This window comes from Odocoileus virginianus, chromosome 5, assembly GCF_023699985.2.
Source record: "Odocoileus virginianus isolate 20LAN1187 ecotype Illinois chromosome 5, Ovbor_1.2, whole genome shotgun sequence".
NCBI classification, from domain to species: domain Eukaryota; kingdom Metazoa; phylum Chordata; class Mammalia; order Artiodactyla; family Cervidae; genus Odocoileus; species Odocoileus virginianus.
In genome coordinates this window covers 31,343,275-31,366,343 of record NC_069678.1, presented here as the reverse complement: position 1 = coordinate 31,366,343, position 23,069 = coordinate 31,343,275, and the positions used below count along the sequence as shown (strand labels likewise).

The 23,069-nt window shown below is 40.1% G+C and overlaps 1 protein-coding gene across 3 annotated transcripts in view; it reads left to right on the top strand.

Annotated features, from left to right (window-relative positions):
- Nucleotides 1-4,467: 4,467 nt before the first annotated feature.
- Nucleotides 4,468-23,069, top strand: part of RTCA (RNA 3'-terminal phosphate cyclase) — a 28,588-nt gene continuing 9,986 nt past the window's right edge. Inside the window, exons 1-8 of one of the 3 annotated variants that reach the window (XM_020906067.2) lie at nucleotides 4,468-4,755; nucleotides 4,851-4,951; nucleotides 6,607-6,750; nucleotides 11,173-11,296; nucleotides 14,321-14,379; nucleotides 16,771-16,912; nucleotides 17,261-17,385; nucleotides 18,314-18,372. In XM_020906067.2, coding sequence (XP_020761726.1) covers nucleotides 4,711-4,755; nucleotides 4,851-4,951; nucleotides 6,607-6,750; nucleotides 11,173-11,296; nucleotides 14,321-14,379; nucleotides 16,771-16,912; nucleotides 17,261-17,385; nucleotides 18,314-18,372 — 799 coding nt within the window. In that variant the 5' untranslated portion in view covers nucleotides 4,468-4,710. Of the gene's footprint in view, nucleotides 4,756-4,850; nucleotides 4,952-6,591; nucleotides 6,751-11,172; nucleotides 11,297-14,320; nucleotides 14,380-16,770; nucleotides 16,913-17,260; nucleotides 17,386-18,313; nucleotides 18,373-23,069 lie in introns of those variants that run through there. The other 2 variants (XM_020906068.2, XM_020906070.2) reach the window with 2 other exon arrangements.

Here is a 23,069-nt window from a genome sequence, read left to right as displayed (position 1 = left end):
CAGACGGGGCTGGGGGGGGGGGGGGGGGCGCGGGGGGCGGGGGGCGGGGAGGCGCGCCCCCACCTGACAGCCAACCAGGGAGCGGGGCGGGGCTGAGCCCAGGGCGGGGGCGGGCCCTGCGGAGGGGGAGGGGAGCGAGGTGGGGAGCGGGCCGTCCCAGATCTCAGTTCAGGGACAAAGTTGGGTGGAGTACTGCTGTGCAAGTACTTATCCGCCCACGACGATCATCTTTTCAGCCCAAGTCGGGGAGATAGAGTGTGTTAAGGAAACGTAAAGGAAGGAGAAAGATCGGAAGAGTTAAGTAGGAAACAAACCTTCCTTCAGCTCGTATTGTAACCGCTTGATTACAGAAAACGGGACATTTCTATACAGACTCTGTAGAAGGAAGTGTTAGTCGTTCAGTCGTGCCCGACTCTTTGCGATCCCATGGACTGCAGCCCACCAGGCTCCTCTACCGATGGGATTTTCTAGGCAAGGACACTGGAGTGGTTTGCCATTTCCTTTTCCAGGGCATCTTCCCTACCTAGGATAGAACACAGGTCTCCTGCACTGCAGGCAGACTCTTTACCGACTGAGCTACCAGGGAAGCAAGTTGAATCAAGTCTATACCAGAATACTTCCTAATAACTGGCATTTTTCTTACTGGCACTGTGTTCTTGGTTACCGAAAGTGGCTTTAATGGAAGGTGAACAAGGTTACTATATCGAAGATAAACGTCATCAACATTAGCTTTCCTTCTTAGGGTATTTGACAGATATAGCTGCCCCGTATATGCAATATATGTCACAGACACTACCTTGAATTATTTGCCTCTGGTAGAAATGTCAAATTGAGCTCAGTGGAAACAGTAAAGACAAGATCAGAGCTTTAACGGTCAGTCCTTTTCACAGCAACTAGGAAATCAGTTTCTAGAAATGTCCGGGATGATATTTGTCTTTTCTTCCTCTTACATGGGAAAGATAATCTGGACAGATGTTTACAGCATTACAGAGAAAAAAACACAACAAAGACAAAATCGTAAATCTCAACACTGAAGATTAGTGGCTGTAAAACAAAATCTTAGGTACTTCACAAACTCAGTATCTATATTACTCAAACTCACACTTTCAATTTTGCCTTATGAGCCTTTCAGTATAGTTCTTACACACACACAACTGTAAGAAATAAATCTAAATCACTTACTTTATTAGAAAATCTGGGATAGCCAAAGAACTTTGATTTTTTTGTTTTAGCTTTTCCCCTAATAAAACTAAAGAGCCTCTTGATGAAAGTGAAAGAGGAGAGTGAAAAAGTTGGCTTAAAACTCAATATTCAGAAAACTAAGATCATGGCATTTGGTCCCATCACTTCATGGCAAATAGATGGGGAAACAGTGAAAACAGTGAGAGAATTTTTCAGTTCAGTTCAGTCGCTCACTCATGTCCAACTCTTTGCAATCCCATGGACTACAGCACTCCAGGCTTCCCTGTCTATCACTAACTCCCGAAGCTCACTCAAACTCCTGTCCATCCTGTCGGTGATGCCATCCAACCATACTTTCTATAAGGTGGCTAAAGTACTGGAGTTTCAGCTTCATCATCAGTCCTTCCAATGAATATTCAGGACTTATTTTCCTTTAGGATTGACTGGTTGGACCTCCTTGCAGTCCAAGGGACTCTCAAGAGTCTTCTCCAACACCACAGTTCAAAAGCATCAATTCTTCGGTGCTCAGCTTTTTTTTAGTCCAACTCTTACATCCATACATGACTACTGGAAAAACCATAGCTTTGACTAGATGGACCTTTGTTGGCAAAGTAATGTCTCTGCTTTTTAATATGCTGTCTAGGTTGGTCATAGCTTTTCTTCCAAGGACCAAGTGACTTTATATTGTGGGGGGGGGGGGGGCATCCAAAATCACTGCAGATGGTGACTGCAGCCATGAAATTAAAAGACACTTGCTTCTTGGAATAAAAGCTATGACCACATGGACAGCATATTAAAAAGAAGAGATATTCTTTTGCCAACAAAGGTCCATCTAGTCAAACCTATGATTTTTGCAGTAGTCATGTATGGATGGGAGAGTTGGACCATAAAGAAAGCTAAATGCCAAAGAATTGATGCTTTTGAACTGTGGTGTTGGAGAAGACTCTCGAGAGTCCCTTGGACTGTAAGGAGGTCCAACGAGTCTATCCAAAAGGAAATCAGTCCTGAATATTCATTGGAAGGACTGCTGCTGCAGCTGAAGCTCTGATACTTTGGCCACCTGATGTGACTTATTGGAAAAGACCCTGATGCTGGGAAAGATAAAAGGCAGGAGGAGAAGGGGATGATAGAGGATGAGATGGTTGGATGGCATCACTGACTCGATGGACATAAGTTTGAGCAAGCTTTGGGAGTTGGTGATGGACAGGGAAGCCTGGCATGCTGCAGTCTATGGGGTCACAAAGAGTTAGACACAACTGACTGCACTGAACTGACTGGCTAACAACATTTTATAGACACTAATAATATGTTTCATAATACTCCATGCATGTGTTTGTATAAAAAGATTAAGTAACTGTGCCTTTGAACTGAATTATTTTTCTTCCTAGAGTCCCTATACTACCTTTTCCCTCTAACTTTCCCTTTATAGAAATTCTGGGTTTTGAGAGGACAAGTATCCTTCACCTCAGTCTTTTTAAGTTATTCTTGCCCTTTTGTACTTTCATAGAAACTTTAGAATTGGCTTGTCAGGCTTTTAAAAAGTCCTGGTGGGCATTTGATGGAATCTTATTGAAGCTATATTTTCAATAATATAGCTAAAGATTCTTCAGGGTTTTATTTGTAGGTAATAATATCATCTAAGAATAATGATGGTGCTTTTTTTGTCTGTTCAATCTTGTGTCTTTCATTTCTTTCTTGTAGAACCTGGTTAGACTCCCATCATCTTTGAAATTATGGCGTAACAAGCCATAATTGTGGACATTCTTATCTTGTTTTAACTTGAATAGATGTCTCACATTTTACTATTATTTACTGTTATTAAGAAAGAAATTTTCTGTAGGGTTTTCCAGATATCCTTAATTAGGTTAAGGGAGTTTACATTCATTTCTAGTTTTGTTGGATTTTGTTAAATCATAAATAGGTCTTGATTTTTTTAAAATGCTTTTTCTTCATCTTTAATGTGATCTTAGGTTTTTGATATATCATCATGACATTTTTCTAATGTTAGAATGATAATCAATCTCAATTTGGTCATAATATACAGTATTTTATAAACATTGTTGGAGTTATTTGTTAATATTTTGATTGATCAGGATGCATCTAAATTTATAAATAAAATTGGCTTATACTTTTTCTTCTTGCTGTCATCTTTGTCTGGTTTTGGTACCAGAGATTGGGTAAAGTATACGCATTCCCAGAGCTTTCCCTGTTACAACAATGATAGAACATTGGGATTAGGAGACAATGATGTTCACATCAAACCACAGAAGTTTATATCCCAGTATTCGTTAACAACTGTGTAGCCTTGCAGCAAATTGTTTAACACATGCAGCTGTAACTCAGAGTAAAAACAGTAAATATTTTAGCAGGTTGTGCAAGCATGCAGCGGCCAAATAATAAATGTTGGCTGTTATCTGTATGATTTGTCATATTCTAATTGCTGCTCCCTCTTAACTGTAAGATAGGTACAGTATATTTTTATCATTAAGAAAATTGACATCATAATTGCTTCTCAGTCTCTCCTATGTGCTTCCAATATTTTCGGGCAGAGAATACCTTACTCTCCTTTGCTTACATAGAAAGGCTTGCACATGATTTGGTACTCAATTAATGTAGGAATTGAACCACAAGCGGAATCAAGAAGCTTGTTGTCCTTTCTGTCCTGGCCTTTGGTGAATTACGTTACTTGCACTGTTCATTACAGCCATGAGGTTGGACTCTCTCCGACAACGTGGCGTAACTTGGGCTTTTTGAGAATTATACTACTGATTCTGACTCTGTCCTTTTCCACTCATCCCCAAAGAATTGGTGTCTCACAGGAGAAAAAAAAGATGATAATATTCTACGCGAGCGCGCGCACAGAAACAGACGCCGGTGAAGAACGAGAGGCTCATAGGTTATCATCAATGCGCCAGGGAAACACATTTCAAGGGCCAGGCTGCAGAGAAGGCAAACCCGACCAGAGACAAGGTGGTCAGTGCATCGCAGGGACTTTCCTACTCTTCAGTTTTAAGAGTCTCCAGTTTTGGTACGGCAGGATCCCCGAGAAAACAGTGATAAACACAGATATTTGCACAAGCCTGCGAGACAACTGGAGGAGACGACTAGAGGTGAAAGGGAAGCTTTCTCCAATCTGCGCGTTCTCCTGTGTTCAGGTTGCAAGTCTACTAGGGACAGATTTCCTGAGATGCGCCGGAGCACCTCCCTGGCCACCACCCCTTCGGCCGGAGAGCTTCCGATTTGTCGGAATTTTCTGGGCGCCGCCTCTTTAAGCGGCGCGCGGCGCGCACGCGCACTGGTTGTGGGCCTGAAGAACTCGGCTTTTGGGCGCCGTGCGTCCGGGTTCGAGTCTGCGGAGTTGGGCGTTCCCCGAGCCGGCGCGTCCTCTGCTTTTCCGCAGAGCCCGGCGGGCCCGAGCAGGGAGCGAGGACTCGGGCTCCGGAGCTGCGGGGCTGGAGTCCGCGTATCCTCTTTCTCCCGTTCGGGCCGAGGCTACGTCGCGGGGGGCCGGGCCCCAGCACGCTCCCCATGGCGGGGCCGCGGGTGGAGGTGGACGGCGGCATCATGGAAGGGGTGAGTGCCGAGCACGAGGCCTGGCGGGGTGCGGCTGCCGCACGGGCTGCGGCGGAGAGCTTGCGGGTCTAATCTCTCTCCTCTCTCGGCACCAGGGCGGGCAGATCCTGAGGGTGTCCACGGCCCTGAGCTGTCTGCTGGGCCTCCCTTTGCGGGTGCAGAAGATCCGAGCCGGCCGCAGCACGCCGGGCCTCAGGTAAGTCGGGGCGCCGAGGAGTCTGGTCGTGGGACTAGAGGGTGGGTGGGTGGGTGCGCCGGCCTGGGGACTGGGGGAGAAGAGGGGACTGGCCGTGGGACTAGAGGGTGGGGGGCTGGCGCCGGGCTAGGGACTCAGGGAGAGGAGGGGATAGGCCGAGGGACTGGAGGGTGGGGGGCGGGGAACAGGCCGTTGTTGCGGGGCAGGCGGCATGAAGCTGAGAATCAAGAGCTCGATGGCGATGCTAAGATCCCCGCCCTAGGATTGAGGACCTTGCCGCCCGGGGATGGTGCTGTGGCCTCGGTAACCGGGCTTGGCTGCTTTTGAAAGCCTCACGGAGCAAGTTCAGGAAATAGGTCCGTGTTTTCTCTTTAGCTAAAGTTGTCTCGTTTCCTGATGAGTTATATTTTGAAATGTTTCCCACCTCATCGGTCATTACAAGTACTCGGAAAGCTCGTACCAGCGGGCAAGGTAGATCAGGGCAGAACAGCCTCTGTGGCCAAACAAAAATTCCGCTATTTTAAACCGGGCCTTTCTCTGCGTTCCCACGTTTTAGTCTTATAAGGAGCCTGAGATGCCGTCATTCCAGCTTTCATTCAGACCTCTAGGAAGCTGTGGATAGGACCAGGATTATCGGTTGTGAAGAGAAAATGTTGACAGTTGACCGGTTTCATCTGTCATCTGGAAGCTAGGCATAGCACTAGTTTAAGTCATGGTGAAGCCAGACTGATTCCTTTGTACTTGTACTTTGTATATATTTCATTCTAATGAATCAGCCGTCTCTTAGTTTTTTATCCAGACTCCATGTTGAAATTATTAAAAGGCAGTTACTGATATGTGTGAACAGTAGTTCTCTTAGTCATGGCAGTAGTTTGCAGTAACCCATTTCATCAATAGGGAAATTAATTCATTAAGGCTGTATTAGGTACTTTATTACTTTGCTAGGGCTGCAATAGCAGAATACCACAGACTATGTGGCCTAAACAACCGAAAATTCATTTTTGCAGTTTTGGAGCCTGGAAGTCCCAAGATGAAGGTGCTCGTAGGGTTGGTTTTCTCTGAGGGACAAAAGGGAAGATTCTGTTCCAGGCCTCTCTCCTTGACTTAAATATAATCAGCCTCTTCCCCCTGTTCATGCCTCTGTACATATGCCCCCCTGGTGTGTCTAAATCTTCTCTTTTTGTAAGGACACCAGTGAGAATGGGCTGGGGCTCACTCTGACTGCCTCTTTTAACTTAATCAGCTCTTTAAAGGCCCTATTTCCAAATACAGTCACATTGTGAGGTACTTCAGCTTTTGAAATTTAGAGGAACACAGTTCAGCCCATAACAGGTACGTAGATTACTCAGTGAAGGGCAAGTGAGACTGATGGCACTAGGGTGGTTTTATTAGTTTTCCTCTTTTGCATGCTTCTAATTTGCAACAATATTATCAGCATATGTGTTTATAGTTAAGGTAACATGTGGAAGGAACCTTTAAAAAGATACCTACCAGCAGGTAGTCCGGGTGCCTAAAAAGCCAGAAAGAGAGTCTGGCACTTACTGCAGTTAGACCTTGCTGTTTTCTTGCCATTGCAGTTTTATAAATGTGTCATAAAGTGTGGGGATATAGGCAGTCTGAATGCACACGTTTTGATGCAGTATTATGACCTGAAGGCCTCAACATTTATCTGGATTGGAAATGATTCGAGATTTGTGTGATGGGCAACTGGAGGGGGCAGAAATCGGCTCAACAGAAATAACGTTTACACCAGAGAAGATCAAAGGTGGAGTCCACACAGCAGATACCAAGACAGCAGGGTATGTGTCACCTACATTCCATTTGACTGGGTTTTCGAATTAGGCCTAGATGCAGATATAGGTACTACCACTTCTTGGGCAAGTTGCTTAACCTCTTTGAAGCTTGGTTTCCTCACTTTTAAAATGAACGTAAAACACATTTCAGAGTTAAAGATGCTGTGTAAAGTTTCAAATACCTAATTGCTTATTAATTGTGGCTATTACTGTAGCTATTACTGCACCTATCTAGAATTTTCTCTCATGTTTCAGTTCAGTCGCTCAGTCATGTCTGACGCTTTGCAACCCCGTGGACGGCAGCACCATAGGCTTCCTTGTCCATCACCAACTCCTGGAGTTTACTCAAACTCATGTCCATCGAGTCGGTGATGCCATCCAACCATCTCATCCTCTGTCATTCACTTCTCCTGCCTTCAATCTTTCCCAGCATCAGGGCTTTTGCAGTGAGTCAGTTCTTCACATCAGGTGGCCAAAATAGCATCAGTCCTTCCAGTGAATATTCAGGGTTGATTTCCTTTGGGATTGACTGATTTGATCTCTTTGCAGTCCAAAAGGACTCTCAAGAGTCTTCTCCAACACCACAGTTCAAAAGTATCAAGTCTTCGGCGCTCAGCTTTCCTTATAGTCCAACCCTCATGTCCATACATGACTACTGGAAAAACCATAGCTTTGACTATACAGACCTTTGTTGGGCAAGTTATGTCTCTGCTTTTTAATGTGCTGTCTAGGTTGGTTATAGTTTTTCTTACAAGAAGCAAGTGACTTTCAATTTTATGATTGCAGTCAACCATCCACAGTGATTTTGGAGCCCAAGAAAATGGAGTCTGTCACTGTTTCCCCATCTATACATCTTCTCTCATGTATAGTATAGCATATTTGTTTCTTTAGTTTTTATTACTTAGAAAATGAATATCTGAAAGCAGCTGTAGTTTCATGCTTTGTAGTGATAAGTAGTCTTTGTGGTCTAGTTTGGTTCTTGACTTGCAGCTAATTATGAACCATATTTTACTTTTAGTCTAGGTATTTTTGTCCTCTTTTCATAGAGACTTATGCAGCTATATATAGAAATTTTTGTATATGATCTTTTTATCCTCATTGAAAAATGGATATTTAACAATTAAGTTGAGCCTTTATCCTTTTCCAAGAATCTCTCCTTTTGTTGATAAAACAAAGAGAACCGTTTTTGTGTTTTCTACGTTATCGGCTGATGGCTATTGTAAGCAGCATCTTTTTACCAAAATCTTATACATTTACTAGGAAATTTGATAAAATAAGGAATACTATAGTAAACATGATGCCAGTTTGTTTCAGTAATGACTGTTTCAATAGATTATGATTTTTTTAGCTTAAGGAAATGTTTAGTGACAATTGAGATTTCAGTTATGATGTGAATAGATTTATGTTAAAAAAAAGGCCTCTCGTAGGCCTCAGGTGAAGTTTGCCAAATGATAACTTTTTTAAGGGGATTAAAGCATTTTGAAGTATCTTTATTTTTTTGAGCTTCAGAATCACTGCAGATGGTGACTGCAGCCATGAAATTAAAAGATGCTTACTCCTTGGCAGGAAAGTTATTACCAACCTAGACAGCATATTAAAAAGCAGAGACGTTACTTTACCAACAAAGGTCCATCTGGTCAAAGCTATGGTTTTTCCAGTAGTCGTGTTTGGATGTGAGAGTTGGACTATAAAGAAAGCTGAGCACCAAAGAATTGATGCTTTTGAACTGTGGTGTTGGAGAAGACTCTTGGGAGTCCCTTGGACTGCAAGGAGATCCAACCAGTCCATCGTAAAGGAGATCAGTCCTGAGTATTCATTGGAAGGACTGATATGGAAGTTGAAACTCCAATGGTTTACCCATCTGATGCGAAGAGCTGACTCATTTGAAAAGACCCTGATGCTGGGAAAGATTGAAGGCAGGAGGAGAAGGGGATGACAGAGGTCGAGATGGCTGGATGGCATCACTGACTTAATGGACATGAGTTTGGGTAAACTCCGGGAGTTGGTGATGGACAGAGAGGCCTGGTGTGCTGCAGTCCATGGGGTCGCTACCAGTTGGACACGACTGAGCGACTGAACTGAAGTATCTTTCTTATTTCGGGCATTCTCTTGTACAAAAAGAGCGGAAAGTTATAGTTAACCACCTATCTAAAAATTAACTCACACAGAATCATAGAATTTTGAAGCTGTAGAGAAGAAGACAGAAACCCTGTGTTCCAACCCTCCCTTTACTTCGTGAATGAGAAAATGAAGACTCAGAGGTCATAGAGTCAGGGTCAGAACTAGAATTAGAATCTAGACTTTCTGGCTTCTAATCCACTAGAATGTATGAGAAATAAGTTTAAAATTGATAATCCAATTTCATTTAATAGACTAAAACAAGCTTATTCCTAGCAACAAGACGCATCTTACTTAAGTGAATCATAGCATTTTCATCCCTAATTGTGATTATAGGACTGTGTTTTCTCAAATGTCTACCTTTATCTTTGCAATTCCTTGTCTGTGTGTGCTTAGTCACTTAGTCATGTTCAACTCTTTGCAAACCTGTGGACTGTAGCCCACTGGGCTCCTCTGTCCATGGGATGCCCCAGGCCAGAGTACTGGAGTGGGTTGCCATTTCCTCTTCCAGGGGATCTTCCCTACCTAGAGATTAAACCTGTGTCTTCTGCATTGGCAGGCAGATTCCTTACCACTGAGCCACCTGGGAATCCCTTGCAATTCCATACTTTTTTAAAATGAAGGTTTTCTTTACTCTTCTTAGACTCTGATTTTGTTAGGTGGAAGAGAAACACTTTAACTGTATTGGGTTTCTCAAAGGGTGTAAACACAAGTTCAGCAGTTGTAAACCTATGGTTTATGGTAAACTGAATGTTTCCAAGTCTTTTTCACTTGGCCCTAGGCTTAACTCCTAAGAAGAGAGATTATATTGTATGCAATTTCTCTTACAGTGCCTAACATTACGCAGTGTTAAATATTTACTGAGTTAATAAAATACAATATCAGTGATAGAGACTGTATAATTCAGTACCCATGCATCATTCCCATAGGACAGTTAAATAAAGGCTATCCTTTGGTGTGTAGTGGAGAAGGAAATGGCAACCCATTCCAATACTCTTGCTTGGAAAATCCCATGGATGCAGGAGCCTGGTAGGCTACAGTCCATGTGGTCGCAAAAAGTCAGACACGACTGAGCGACTTCACTTCACTTTGTTATGTAGAGGCTGTGTTGGCATTCCCTTTCAAACTATGCATTAATTAATAGGATTAACTAGATTAATTAATAGGATTGTTTTCTGCTGACTGGAGAAGGGAGGTGACAGCTCTTTTAGGAAATATGACCATTTTGTTTCATAAAATGCTACATATTCTATAATTATTTCTTCTGATCTCTCACATTATTTGACTCTAAGGACCAAGTAGTAGCTGCCCTGGTGGCTCAGTTGGTAAAGAGTCTGCCTACTATGTGGGAGACCTGGGTTCGATCCTTGGGTCGGGAAGATCCTCTGGAGGAGGAAATGGCAAACCACTCCAGTATTCTTGCCTGGAGAATTTCATGGACAGAAGAGCCTGGTGGGCTACAGTCCAAAGAGTTGGACATGACAGAGTGATTTTCACTTCACTTTCAAGAACCAGGCAGAGTTGAGTTGTAGCAAGGATTATCTCCTGAAAAGTTTTATCGATGTGAAATATTTGGCTTTCGGTCCTTGTAAAATATTACTCTGTCTTATCACAAATGCCATGATGGTAGGAACTCTATCTTAATGTATGAAATGATGCCTTGTGCATGATGGAGACTTAGGTACAGTCATTAGAATATTTGCAGACCTTGACAGTTTTGAATGCAGTTTCATAAAGTGTTACCTTTAAGAATCCTTTTATAAAAACGTTGTAAAGATGCTTCTATTTTTAATTCTTTCTAACGTCTTTGGAATATAGACAAAAGTATTAGAACTTAATCTGTGATCACACAGGGGGCTTCCCTAGTGGCTCAGTGAGGAATCCACCCGCAATGCAGGAGACGCAGGACCAGTCCCTGGGAGGGAAAGATCCCTGGGAGAAGGAGCTGGCAATCCGCTCCAGTATTCTTGCCTGGGACAAGAAGAACCTGCTGGGCTAACAGTCCATGGAGTTGCAAAAGAGTCAGACATGTCTTAGCAACTAAACAGCAACAAAGGTCATATAGCTCATGTATTTAGTATTGGATTCAAACCTAGATTTGTTTATTAGGGCCAGTTCCTTCTATTGTAAAATACCAAGCTTTCTTTAAGGTTTAGGATGTTACCATTCAGTCAATGGGAGTGTTTTTTAGCTTTAAAGTTGAGAGCCTGTCAGTTGTCTGTGCTTCAGCTTGTGGTGGTATGTAGTAATGTCTCTTTCCTGAGACTTTAAAATGAAAACGCAGCTAAGCCTGTTCTGCCTTCCCCTTAGGAGTGTATGCCTCTTGATGCAGGTCTCAATGCCCTGTGTTCTCTTTGCTGCTTGTCCGTCAGAACTCCGTTTGAAAGGTGGGACTAATGCCGAAATGGCCCCACAGATTGATTACACAGCCATGGTAAGAGCTTTTGTTGCTACTGACCGGCTTAGAGGATCTCATATAGTCTTCTCAAACTCCATTCTCTGTTTAAATACATCCTGAGTGTTTTTGTGTACATACCTCTTTATTTCCTAATGGGGTCTGGGAGAGGATAATTATTTTAAATTGTGTGTTGTACCTTAGAACGGTGCTCATAGTGAATTCTTTAAAAACCTCGTGTACATTAGATTATTTATAATGCATATACCATATATTACTTATCATATAAGTTATTTCCTGAATACAGGGATTATGATTTGGAAGAAAAACTCAAAATAAGAATCAAATGCTATGTTTGACAGGATTGGTGAGGATATGAAGAAATTGGAACCTTTGCACACTGTTGATGGGAATACAAAATGGTGCAGCCATCCTGGAAAACAGCATGGAGGTTCCTCAAAATATTAAAAAGAAAACTGCCATATAATCCAGCAGTCCCACTAGGTACTATCCAAAAGAGTTGAAATCAGGATCTCCAAGAGATATTAGCATTCCCATGTTCATTGCAACACTATTCATAAAAGCCAAGATGTGGAACCAGCCTAAATGTCGCCTAAATGTCCATTGACAAATGAAAGAATATAAAAACTGAAGTATACAGAAAACATATTAGAAAAATATATTTAAAGAAGTAGTTTATGCACACTGTAAGATAGTCTCTGAAGGTAGTAGCCACTGTTAATAGTTTATTTCTTTAAATTTTCTTCAACAGATTTTCTATCTATACATTTACTATTTTTATACATCCATGTATATAGCTTTATCCCTATTTATCTGTCTGTCTGTTTGGCCCATTACTTGTCCTTGTAAATAAAGTATTATTAGAACTAAAAAAAAAATGTGTTATATATGTACAATGGATGGCTATTTAGCATTAAAAAAGAAATTCTAGATTATGTGACAGCACAGTAGAACCTTGTGGATGTTGTGCTGTGTGAAATGAGCCAGTCTTAGAGACAGTACTGACATGATTCCACTTATATAAAGTATCAAAAGAAGTTAAGTTATGGCCTCAAAGAATGGAATGTTTACTAGTGGAAGAGGGAAACTGGGGAGTTAATAATCAACATGGATAAATTTTTAGTTAAGTAAGATGAATACACTGAGATCTGTTGTACACATTGTAAGTTTTGTCAACAGTGTTATGTTGTACTCTTAAAAATGTACTGAGAGAGTAAGATCTCAGGTTAAATGTTCTTACCACAATAAAAAAATTTTTTAGAAAATAACTACCATATTGATTATGAATTTTTAGAAAGTAAAATTCAATATTGGCATGCTTATATAACTTGTGGGAGGGAAAGGTGGTATCATCATTTTTCCCTAGGTTTATTAAGGTGTAGTTATTTATACTAGAACTCACCCTTTGTAGTGTGCGGTTCTTTGATTTCTGATGTCTAGTTGTGAACCTGCCACCACAATGATGATAAAGAATTACTGTAAAAAATTCCCTTATCCCTCTTTCTATCAGTCCCACCCCCTCTGGCCCTGGCAATCAGCGATCTGTTGTCTCATGGTTCTGCCTTTTTTCAGAGTGTCATATAAAGGAATAATACTGTATATATAGTCTTTTGAGTTTTTTTTTTTCTTCCAGTTATAATAACATCTGTTTAGGGGGAGGAGAGTGGAGGAGGGATGGATTGGGAGCTTGGGGTTAGCAGATGCTAATTGTTATATGTAGAATGGATAAACAGCAAGGTTTTACTGTATAGCACAGGGAACTATATCCAGTATCTTGTGATACATCATAGTGGAAAAGAATATGAAAAAGAATGTGTGTGTGTGTGTATATATATATATATATATATACATATAACTGAATCACTGCTGTTTAATAGGAATTAACACAGCATTGTAAATCAGCTCTACTTCAATAAAATAAATTAAAAAATACATCTGAGAGTTACCCATGTTGCTTATATCAGCAGTAAAAGCTAAATAGTGTTCTATTATATGGATGTTTGTTTATCTGTTTATCAGTTGAAGGACATTTGGACTATTTCCAGTTTTTTGCCGTTAAGAGTAAAGTCACTGTAAATACAGGTTTCTTGTCTGGACATGCGTTTTTGTTTCTCTTGGGTAAATAGTTAGGATTTGCTCAGTTCTAACACTGAGATTATGTCTGACTTTATGAGAAACTGCCAGATTGTTTTGGCATCCAAGGTGGCTACATTGTTTTGCATTTTCACCAACACTGTAGGGTAGTTTTAGCTCTTCTTCATTCTTCCCAGCACTTGATATTCTCAGCTTTTAGTTAATTTTTTTTTCCATTTTAGTAGATGTTATAGTCTTTTAAAATTTAGTTTGATGGGATATATAATGAAAATTAATCTCTGTTCACCTAGTAATTCCACTTCAAGGAAATGACCCTAATTAAATATTATAAAATGCAGCAAAAGATAATGTTAAAGGTATTAGAGTAGGGTGCTATATACCATAATTACTGTTGAATAATATATATAGTTATACAATAATGAAAACTTGGAGAATGGTTAGATAAATTATGCTGCATTGCCATGTAATCATTCAAATGTTTTTTAGGAGGAATATTTTATGATGTTGGGAAATGCTTTTATATGTTAAATGAGGGCAAAAGGATAAAACATTGTATATGCAGTGAAATTTCAGCTATATAAAAACAATTGGGAGAACCGAATGGAATGCTTTTCAGCACCCCAGATTTCTTACAGTACGTTATATTAAGGTTAGGAAATGGCTTTTGGAGTAAAACTGCAAAGATCAAGAATCCTGAGTTCTGGTTTTGTTTTTTTTTTCCTCACTAGATAGGCTTGCACAGCCCTTATTAGTTAAATGTTAAACTTTTAATTTTAGCTGCATGTCAGTTATTTTATTTAAAAAATAGAATTAGCCTTCACATTTTTGTATCACTGTTTATCTACTGTGCCTCATTATCACCTCAGTACAGAGCACATTTGTTTACTAAATATACTTGTTGAATCAGTAAATACTGGTGTTTAAGGTAACAATAAATTGATTTTTCAGGTTTTCAAGCCAATTGTTGAAAAATTTGGTTTCACATTTAATTGTGACATTAAAATGAGGTAAGGTGCTTATTTCTTAACCCTTTGACCCACTACTTGTGCTGAAAGTAGTGGATAAGTTAGATCCTGGAGAACTGTCTTTCTGTAATCCACTTAGTACATTTTTTGTAGGAAAGAATAGTACTTTGTGGCTTAAAACAGTAAGCAGCAGGGGTGTGGGTACTTGAAAGCAGCTGCATGCTATGTTGGATGTTCGTTTTTTGGCAGAATGTTTTTGGAGGGAGTGGCTGCATTGAGGCACCTTCGTGTGTGGAGTTATCTATGTCCGGCACAGACTGAATGCACTGTGTGCAGGCCACTGGAGTGGGGCGCTGCAGGATCCTAAAAGGGATTCTCTGCCACAGTGCACCCAGGATTCTTTTCCTAGGAGACATATTGGACATTCAGGTTATTTCCCTTATAAGGCTTGCCTTCTGCCACAGAATAACGAGGCCACATTTCTTGGTGTGGCATTTAAGTGTTTTGCAGTCTTATTCCAGTTTACCTTTCTAGCTATGTTCTCCCTCCCCTCCTTTCAGCATACCATGTATTCTAACTACATGATTGCTGCCACTGCCTAAACATACTCTGTACCTTCAGACTCCCATGCCTTTGTTCATGTTTCTCTTCCCCTTCTAAAACGTGGAAATTGTTTGTCTTGAAAATGAAACTCTTAATTTCTTGTGTGAATTGTCAGTGACTGTGCCTCGTTGGAATTCATAGTTGCACCTCTGCTTTAGTCTTCTTCACAGCATGACCTGTGTTCTAGTTACGCGTGAAGCCCCATCCTACCAGATGGGGACTTCTTTGTGGGTATGAGTGTTGTCATTCTTATCTGTGTGTTCTTAGCATCTTCTGGACAAAGACAGTAAATAATGTGAGTCCAAATTTTATTAATGGTTCAGCTACTAAATATTCATCATGTATTTATTGAGCACCTGTAATGTGCATTGTTTTAGGACACTGGAATATAGCAAGAAGAAAATAGACAAGCTGCTATCATTAAGTGGCGTTTATTCTAAAACAGCACTGGTTGAATAGAGCCTTCTTCTTCATTTAGCTGTCCCGGGTCCTAGTTGTGGGATGTGAGATCTTTTAGGTGTGGCATGTGAGATCTAGTTCCCCCGTCCAGGACTGAACCCCGGCCCCCTGCATTGAGAGTACGGAGTCAGCCCCTGGACCACCAGCAGAGGCCCCGGATAGGATTTTCTGCACTAAGGGAATTGTTCCCTATCTGTGCAGGGTGATAATCATTTGCTATACATGACTGTCGAGCACTTGAAATGTGACTAGTTGGACTGGGGAGCTGAGTTTTAAATTTTATTAAATTAAGTGGGGAATTTTCTGGCAGTCCAGTGGTTAGGACTCTGCACTTTAACTGCTGAGGGCACAGGTTCAGTCCTGGATGAGGAACTAAGATCCCCTCAAGCCTTGAGATGTGTGGCAAATAAAATTAATAAATAATCTTAGCTCATTATTGACCAGGGGATTTTTGTAGAAACTGAACACCCGTGGCTGACAGTTTTTATTTTGGCCGGACAAAAATTAATTTTGTTATTTTACTAGCATTTCTTGGGCTATTGGATTCAGTAGTTACACCTGAGACACCTGTTAAGTCTTCTGGATTTTGTGAAATGTTGTCTTCACTCCGCTCTTCTGCAGAAGCAAAGGAGCGTTTGCCAGCACCATGAGTTTCATTTTCATTTTCTGTATCAGAATGAATCACTAAGGTTATTTATTGGCTTTTGTCTGATATTCACATTGTCTGAATCAGAGCTATATACTGAGAAACTATCCTCTTCTGAGACACTAGTGTATATGTCACATGGACAATCAGAGAAAGTATCTGCATAAAATTTACCAAAAAATTTTTCACTCAAAATTTCGTGATATGTCATTTTCAAAAATTTTACATTTATAATATACATAGGGTAGGAACAAAAGCTTAATGGAGCAAAATGTGAATGGTAACAGCCATCATAAGTTGTATAATGAACCCTTCATCAATTTTAAGCTAGCTTCACACAGTGATGTTAATTGTATCACCTCTAAAATGAATTGATATGCCTCTGGTCAATACTGTTCAGGTAACAAAAGATGGATTAACATATCTCTGGTCAATAATCGGTTAAATAGTCACATGAACTTGAGTCTTTCTTGCCTGGGACATCCCATGGACTAAGGAGCCTGGTGGGCTACAGTCCATAGGGTCACAAAGAGTTGGATATGACTTAGCAACTAAACAACAACAAACCCTGAGTCTACCGTAATGGGAAAGTACAAATCTAAAACATTATTTAGAAATGTGAAACATTAATTATATGGTTGGTATTACTCACATGCTATTTTATTGTAAATACTGAGCTTTATTTTTTTGTCATGCAGTCGGTTTATGTATTATACTTTTCATAGGGGCTACTACCCAAAGGGAGGTGGTGAAGTGATTGTCCGAATGTCGCCAGTTAAACAGTTGAGCCCAATAAATTTAACTGACCGTGGCTGTGTGACTAAGATATATGGAAGAGCTTTTGTTGCTGGTGTTTTGCCATTTAAAGTAAGTTGTCTGATTCACTTTACTCTATAAAGTAACACAACATTGCAAATCAACTATACTCCAATAAAAATTTTAAATATAAGGTATCAAAAAATAAAGTTGTCTAGATGATCTTAGAAGTAAGTGTTTGTCTTCATAAGTATTATATCATCTAAATTTAATTGAGAGAATTTTTAAGTAAATCTTTTCATGGTAAGTTTTTCTTAAAATTCTGTGCTTATTTTACTCTTTAAAGTTGAGTTTTTATATGATGCATGGAAAAATTCTTAATTCTGTATCTTTGAAGGCTTGAACGCAGCTGTCAAAATAATTATTAATGTATTCTATTTTTCTGTCTTACCAAAATAGGTAGCAAAAGATATGGCGGCGGCAGCCGTAAGATGCATCAGGAAGGAGATTCGGGATCTGTATGTTAACATCCAGCCTGTTCAGGAACCTAAAGACCAAGCTTTTGGCAATGGAAATGGAATAATGTGAGACAATATACTTTTTCCTGGATGTTGGTTGAGAGCACCCTGAAACAGTTATACTTTTTTTTTTTTTAGCCTTTTTTAATTAAATGTTTGTCATTTTAAAATTTGCAGTTTTAAGGCATATTTTTTAAGGGCATTCCTACCTAAAACAACAGTATGATGAATTATGATAATTTTATTCTGAATTTTTTTCTGAGGATGGTTTACTTCTTACTATAAGAGCCTTTCTGTTTATATAGTGAGCTTAAATGTTTAAGCTAATCAGAAGTTAGCCTTTGAAGATTATCCTATGAGAAATATTCCCAGTTGCTTTTCTATATCTCAAGTGTGAATTCAGTTTACAAGTAAATATTAGATGTAGCAAAGGTCTACTTAGAAAAGAAATATTATATATTTTCCCATTAGGAGTTATTGATTTAAGTGTTATAAAAATGCTTTAATATTTTTGAACAATAAAACTATCTTTTGTGAATATTTAGCTTTTAAACTCTTTTTCATAGCTTCTATTAAGGAGTTTAAAGTAAGTGTATTTTCTGCATATAATACTATTATGAAAACTATTGATATAAAAGAAAACCAAACATCTCTGTAGAAAGATATTTACATTTAATATCATCAGTATAGCATGCCTCTGAAATGGTCTTACTTAGTGCTGATGAAATGATTTCTGGGAAGACCATTCCTTACCTGTGTGTGAATCAAAATCTGGTGTGACTTCTTGTCAGAAGTGCTGAAAGATACTAATACCCTGATGAAGATGGAGAACGCTAAACATGTTGCTCTCTGTATGAAAAATTTCACTTTTGCAATATCCTAGCCAGATCTAATTCTGTGTATTTAATAGTCACTGTTCTCCTGTGTTGTATTTGCATGTAATATTGGAATATTTATAGCATAGATAGTAATACTGTTTTTTCCCCTTATATAGCATTATTGCTGAGACATCCACTGGCTGTCTGTTTGCTGGATCATCGCTTGGTAAACGAGGTACAGATAAATGAAGGGTATACTATTCCCAGTTCTAGTGTACAGCAATTAATTAATTATTCTTTAATTATCTGTCAGGATTAGAATATTATAGACTGATGGATGACAAGTTTAAAAGGATATGGTTCAATTCAGTTCAGTCGCTTAGTTGTGCCTGAATCTTTGCAACCCCATGGACTGCAGCATGTCAGGCCTCCCTGTCCATCACCAACTCCCAGACTTTACTCAACCTCATGAACATTGAGTTGGTGATGCCATCCAGCTATCTCATCCTCTGTTGTCCCCTTCTCCTCCTGCCCCCAATCCCTCCCAGCATCAGGGTCTTTTCCAATGAGTCAGTTCTTTGCATGAGGTGGCCAAAGTATTGGAGTTTCATCTTCAGCATCAGTCCTTCCAATGAACACCCAGGACTGATCTCCTTTAGGATGGACTGGTTGGATCTTCCAGTCCAAGGGGCTCTCAAGAGTCTTCTCCAACACCAAGTTCAAAAGCATCAATTCTTTGGTGCTCCACTTTCTTTATAGTCCACCTAACACATCCTTACATGACTATTGGAAAAACCATAGCCTTGACTAGATGCACCTTTGTTGGCAAAGTAATGTCTCTGCTTTTTAATATGCTTTCTAGGTTGGTGATAACTTTTCTTCCAAGGAGCAAGCGTCTTTTAATTTCTTGGCTGCAGTCACCATCTGCAGTGATTTTGGAGTCCCCCAAAATAAAGTCTGTCACTGTTTCCATTGTTTCTTCATCTATTTGCCATGAAGTGATGGGACCAGATACCATGATCTTAGTTTTTTGAGTGTTGAGTTTTAAGCCAACTTTTTCACTCTCCTCTTTCACTTTCATCAAGAGGCTCTTTAGTTCTTCACTTTCTGCCATAAGGGTGGTGTCATCTGTATATCTGAGGTTTTTGATATTTCTCCTGGCAGTCTTGATTCCAGCTTGTGCTTCATCCAGCCCAGCATTTCTCATGATGTACTCTGCATATAAGTTAAAGAAGCAGGGTGACAATATACAGCCTTGATGGACTCCTTTCCCGCTTTTGAACTGGTCTGTTGTTCCATGTCCAGTTCTAATTGTTGCTTCCTGACCTGCATACAGGTTTCTCAGGAGTCAGGTAAGGTGGTCTGGTACTCCCATCTCTTGAAGAATTGTCCACAGTTTGTTGTGGTCCACACAGTCAAAGGCTTTTGCACAGTGATTAAAGCAGAAGTAGATGTTTTTCTGAAACTCTCTTGCTTTTTCGATGATCCAGTGGATGTTGGCAATTTGATCTCTGGTTCCTCTGCCTTTTCTAAATCCAGCTTGAACATCTGGAAGTTCATGATTCATGTACTGTTGAAGCCTGGCTGGGAGAATTTTGAGCATTACTTTACTAATGTGTGAGATGAGTGCAGTCGTGTGGTAATTTGAGCATTCTTTGGCATTGTCTTTCTTTGGGATTGGAATGAAAACTGACCTTTTCCAGTCCTGTGGCCACTGCTGAGTTTTCCAAATTTGCTGGCATATGGAATGCAGCACTTTCACAGCATTGTCTTTTAGGATTTGAAATAGCTCAACTGGAATTCCATCACCTCCACTATCTTTGTTCATAGTGATACTTCCTAAGGCCCACTTGACTTCACATTCCAGGATGTCCGACTCTAGATTGGTGATCACACCATTGTGATTATCTGGGTCATGAAAATCTTTTTTTTACAGTTCTTCTGTGTATTCTTGCCACCTCTTCTTAATATCTTCTGCTTCTGTTAGGTCCATACCATTTCTGTCCTTTATTTGAGCCCATCTTTGTATGAAATGTTCCCTTGGTATCTCTAATTTTCTCAAAGAGCTCTCTAGACTTTTCCATTCTATTGTTTTCCTCTATTTCTTTGCATTGATATCTGAAGAATGCTTTCTTATCTCTTCTTGCTATTCTTTGGAACTCTGCATTCAAATGGGAATATCTTTCCTTTTCTCCTTTGCCTTTCACCTCTCTTCTTTTCTCAGCTATTTATAAGACCTCCTCAGACAGACATTTTGCCTTTTTGCATTCCTTTTCCTTGCAGATGGTCTTGATCCCTGCCTCCTGTACAGTGTATTGAATCTCTGTCCATAGTTTTTCAGGTAGTCTGGATATGGTTAACTGGTTCTGTTTTAGAGTCAGTTAAATTTTAAGTCTTTCCTCCAACTTTATACTTTGAAAATTTTCAATCTCACAGAAAGGTTGAATGATTAGTGAATGTCCATACACTGCTTTCCTAGATACACTGGTTATGAACATTTAGCTACATGTTGTGTGTTTCTAATAGATAGCATATTAAAAAGCAGAGACATTACTTTGCCACCAAAGGTCCGTCTAGTCAAGGCTATGGTTTTTCCAGTGGTCCTGTATGGATGTGAGAGTTGGACTGTGAAGAAAGCTGAGCACTGAAAAATGGATGCTTTTGAACTGTGGTGTTGGAGAAGACTCTTGAGAGTCCCTTGGACTGCAAGGAGATCCAACCAGTCCATCCTAAAGATCAGTCCTGGGTGTTCATTGGAAGGACTGATGCTGAAGATGAAACTCCAATACTTTGCCCACCTGATGTGAAGAACTAACTCATTGGAAAAGACCCTGATGATGGGAAAGATTGCAGGCAGGAGGAGAAGGGGATGACAGATGAGATGGCTGGATGGCATCACCGACTTGATGGACATGAGTTTGAGTAAACTCTGGGAGTTGGTGATGGACAGGGAGGCCTGGTGTGCTGCGATTCATGGCGTCGCAAAGAGTTGGACACGACTGAGCTACTGAACTGACTGTGTGTTTCTGAACCATGTCTGTGAAAGGTTGGAGGTACCCAGTCTCCCCGCTGAATGTTGCAGTGTGTTCATCCAAAGAATAATACCTGCATCATCAAATGCCACTTTTTTTTTTTAATTGTTTGACCGTGCTGTGCTGCATGTGGGAATCTCAGTTTCCCGAACCAGGGGTTCAACCTGCACCCCCTGCCTTGGAAGTGAAAAGTCTTAACCACTGAACCTCCAGGGAAATCCCACATTACCATTTTTATACCTAAAGAATCTGTCTGTTATTTTTAGATGCAGCCAGTTGCCTCCAAAATATTCTTTAGAGTAATTTGAGATGTTTTGTTTTGTTTGTTTTTGAGCACACGCAGCATTGGTTATCATGTCTGTTTAGTTTCTTTTTTAACTACAGAATAGTTTCTTTGCCTTTATTTTTTCCCCCTTTCATGATATTTACATTTTGAAAACTCCAAGCCATTTTCTTACAGGATTTTCCATTATGTGAATTTGTCTGATTATCTCATATTTATTCAGGTTAAACATTTTTAGTAAGACTGTTGCACAGGTGATTTTGTGTATATTCTATTGTATCACATCAGTGAATGAGTGAGCACTCAGTCATGTCAGACTCTTTGTGACCCCATGGACTCTTCTGTCCATGGAATTTTCCAGGCAAGAATACTGGAGTGGGTTGCCATTTCTTCCTCCTGGGAATCTTCCCAACCCAGGGATCAAACTCATGTCTCTTGGGTCTCCTGCACTGTGGGCAGTTTCTTTACCGCTGAGCCATTAAATCACATCAAGGTGCACATAATGTCAGTCTGTCTTTTGTCAGTAAAGCAGACTGTGGTCACCTGGTACGGTGGTGTCCTCCAGGTCTGTCTGCTATAAGGGTTTCTCCCTTTCTTCCTCCCCTCCTTTTCATTGTCTCACCATTGCAGTGAAATTGTGGAGTCCTAACCACTGGACCACCAGGGAATTTCCCCCTTTCCCTTTGTATTATAATTCATAAATACTCTAGGATAATACTTTGAGACTATTTGATTATTCTGTATCAATACAGCTTTCCTCCAGTGGTTTTAACATGTGATGGTTCTTCCCTGCATCAGTTATTACAGTGTTGATTTCAAAATACTGAATGTTTTTGTGAGAGGGAAATTTCTATAGTATTTGGCATATTTGGGAGAGGAGATGCATGTATGCATCTGTTAGTATTTAAAGTTACTTTTGCTATTACATGTGTGTGTGTTCTGCTGCTCAGTCATGTCCAACTCTTTGTGACCTCATGGATTGTAGCCCACCAGACTCCTCTGTCCATCAGATTTCCCAGGCAGGAATACTGGAGTGGGTTGCCATTTCCTTCTATTAATCTTTGAACTCTTCATTATTTGTGTGGTACTTGATTGCTTTCTTCCTACTTGATAGCATCTTTTTATTACACTCATGCCATTTAACTATATTAGTACTGCTGAATACACGAATTCAGGTAATTTTAGTCTGCTCAGTTGGTAGATCTAGACAGTAGTTGGGTGTCACATTTAACCAGTGTAATAGAATAGGTAAAATTAACATATTTGCTGATCAGACATAAATGAGTTGTTTAAAACTGTGCTGTTCAGTGTGTGGTTGGCGAACAGGTAGCATATCGGCATCATCTGGGAGTTTGCTGGAAATAGCTAGTTCTGGGGACCCACCTCATTTGTGTGAAACCAGAATCTTTGGGGCCTAAAAATCTGTTTGAATAAGCTCTCTAATGTATAATAAAATTTGAGAAATAGTGATCAAGACTATATAGTGTATATTCATTACTTGTTAGGTGCAGTGAGGAATCAACATGAATGGTGAGGTGTTATATGCAGTATCTTTAACAGTCTTAAGAGGGCAAAGATAATGCAAAATATAAAACAGAGACTAGGAGCCCATATGTC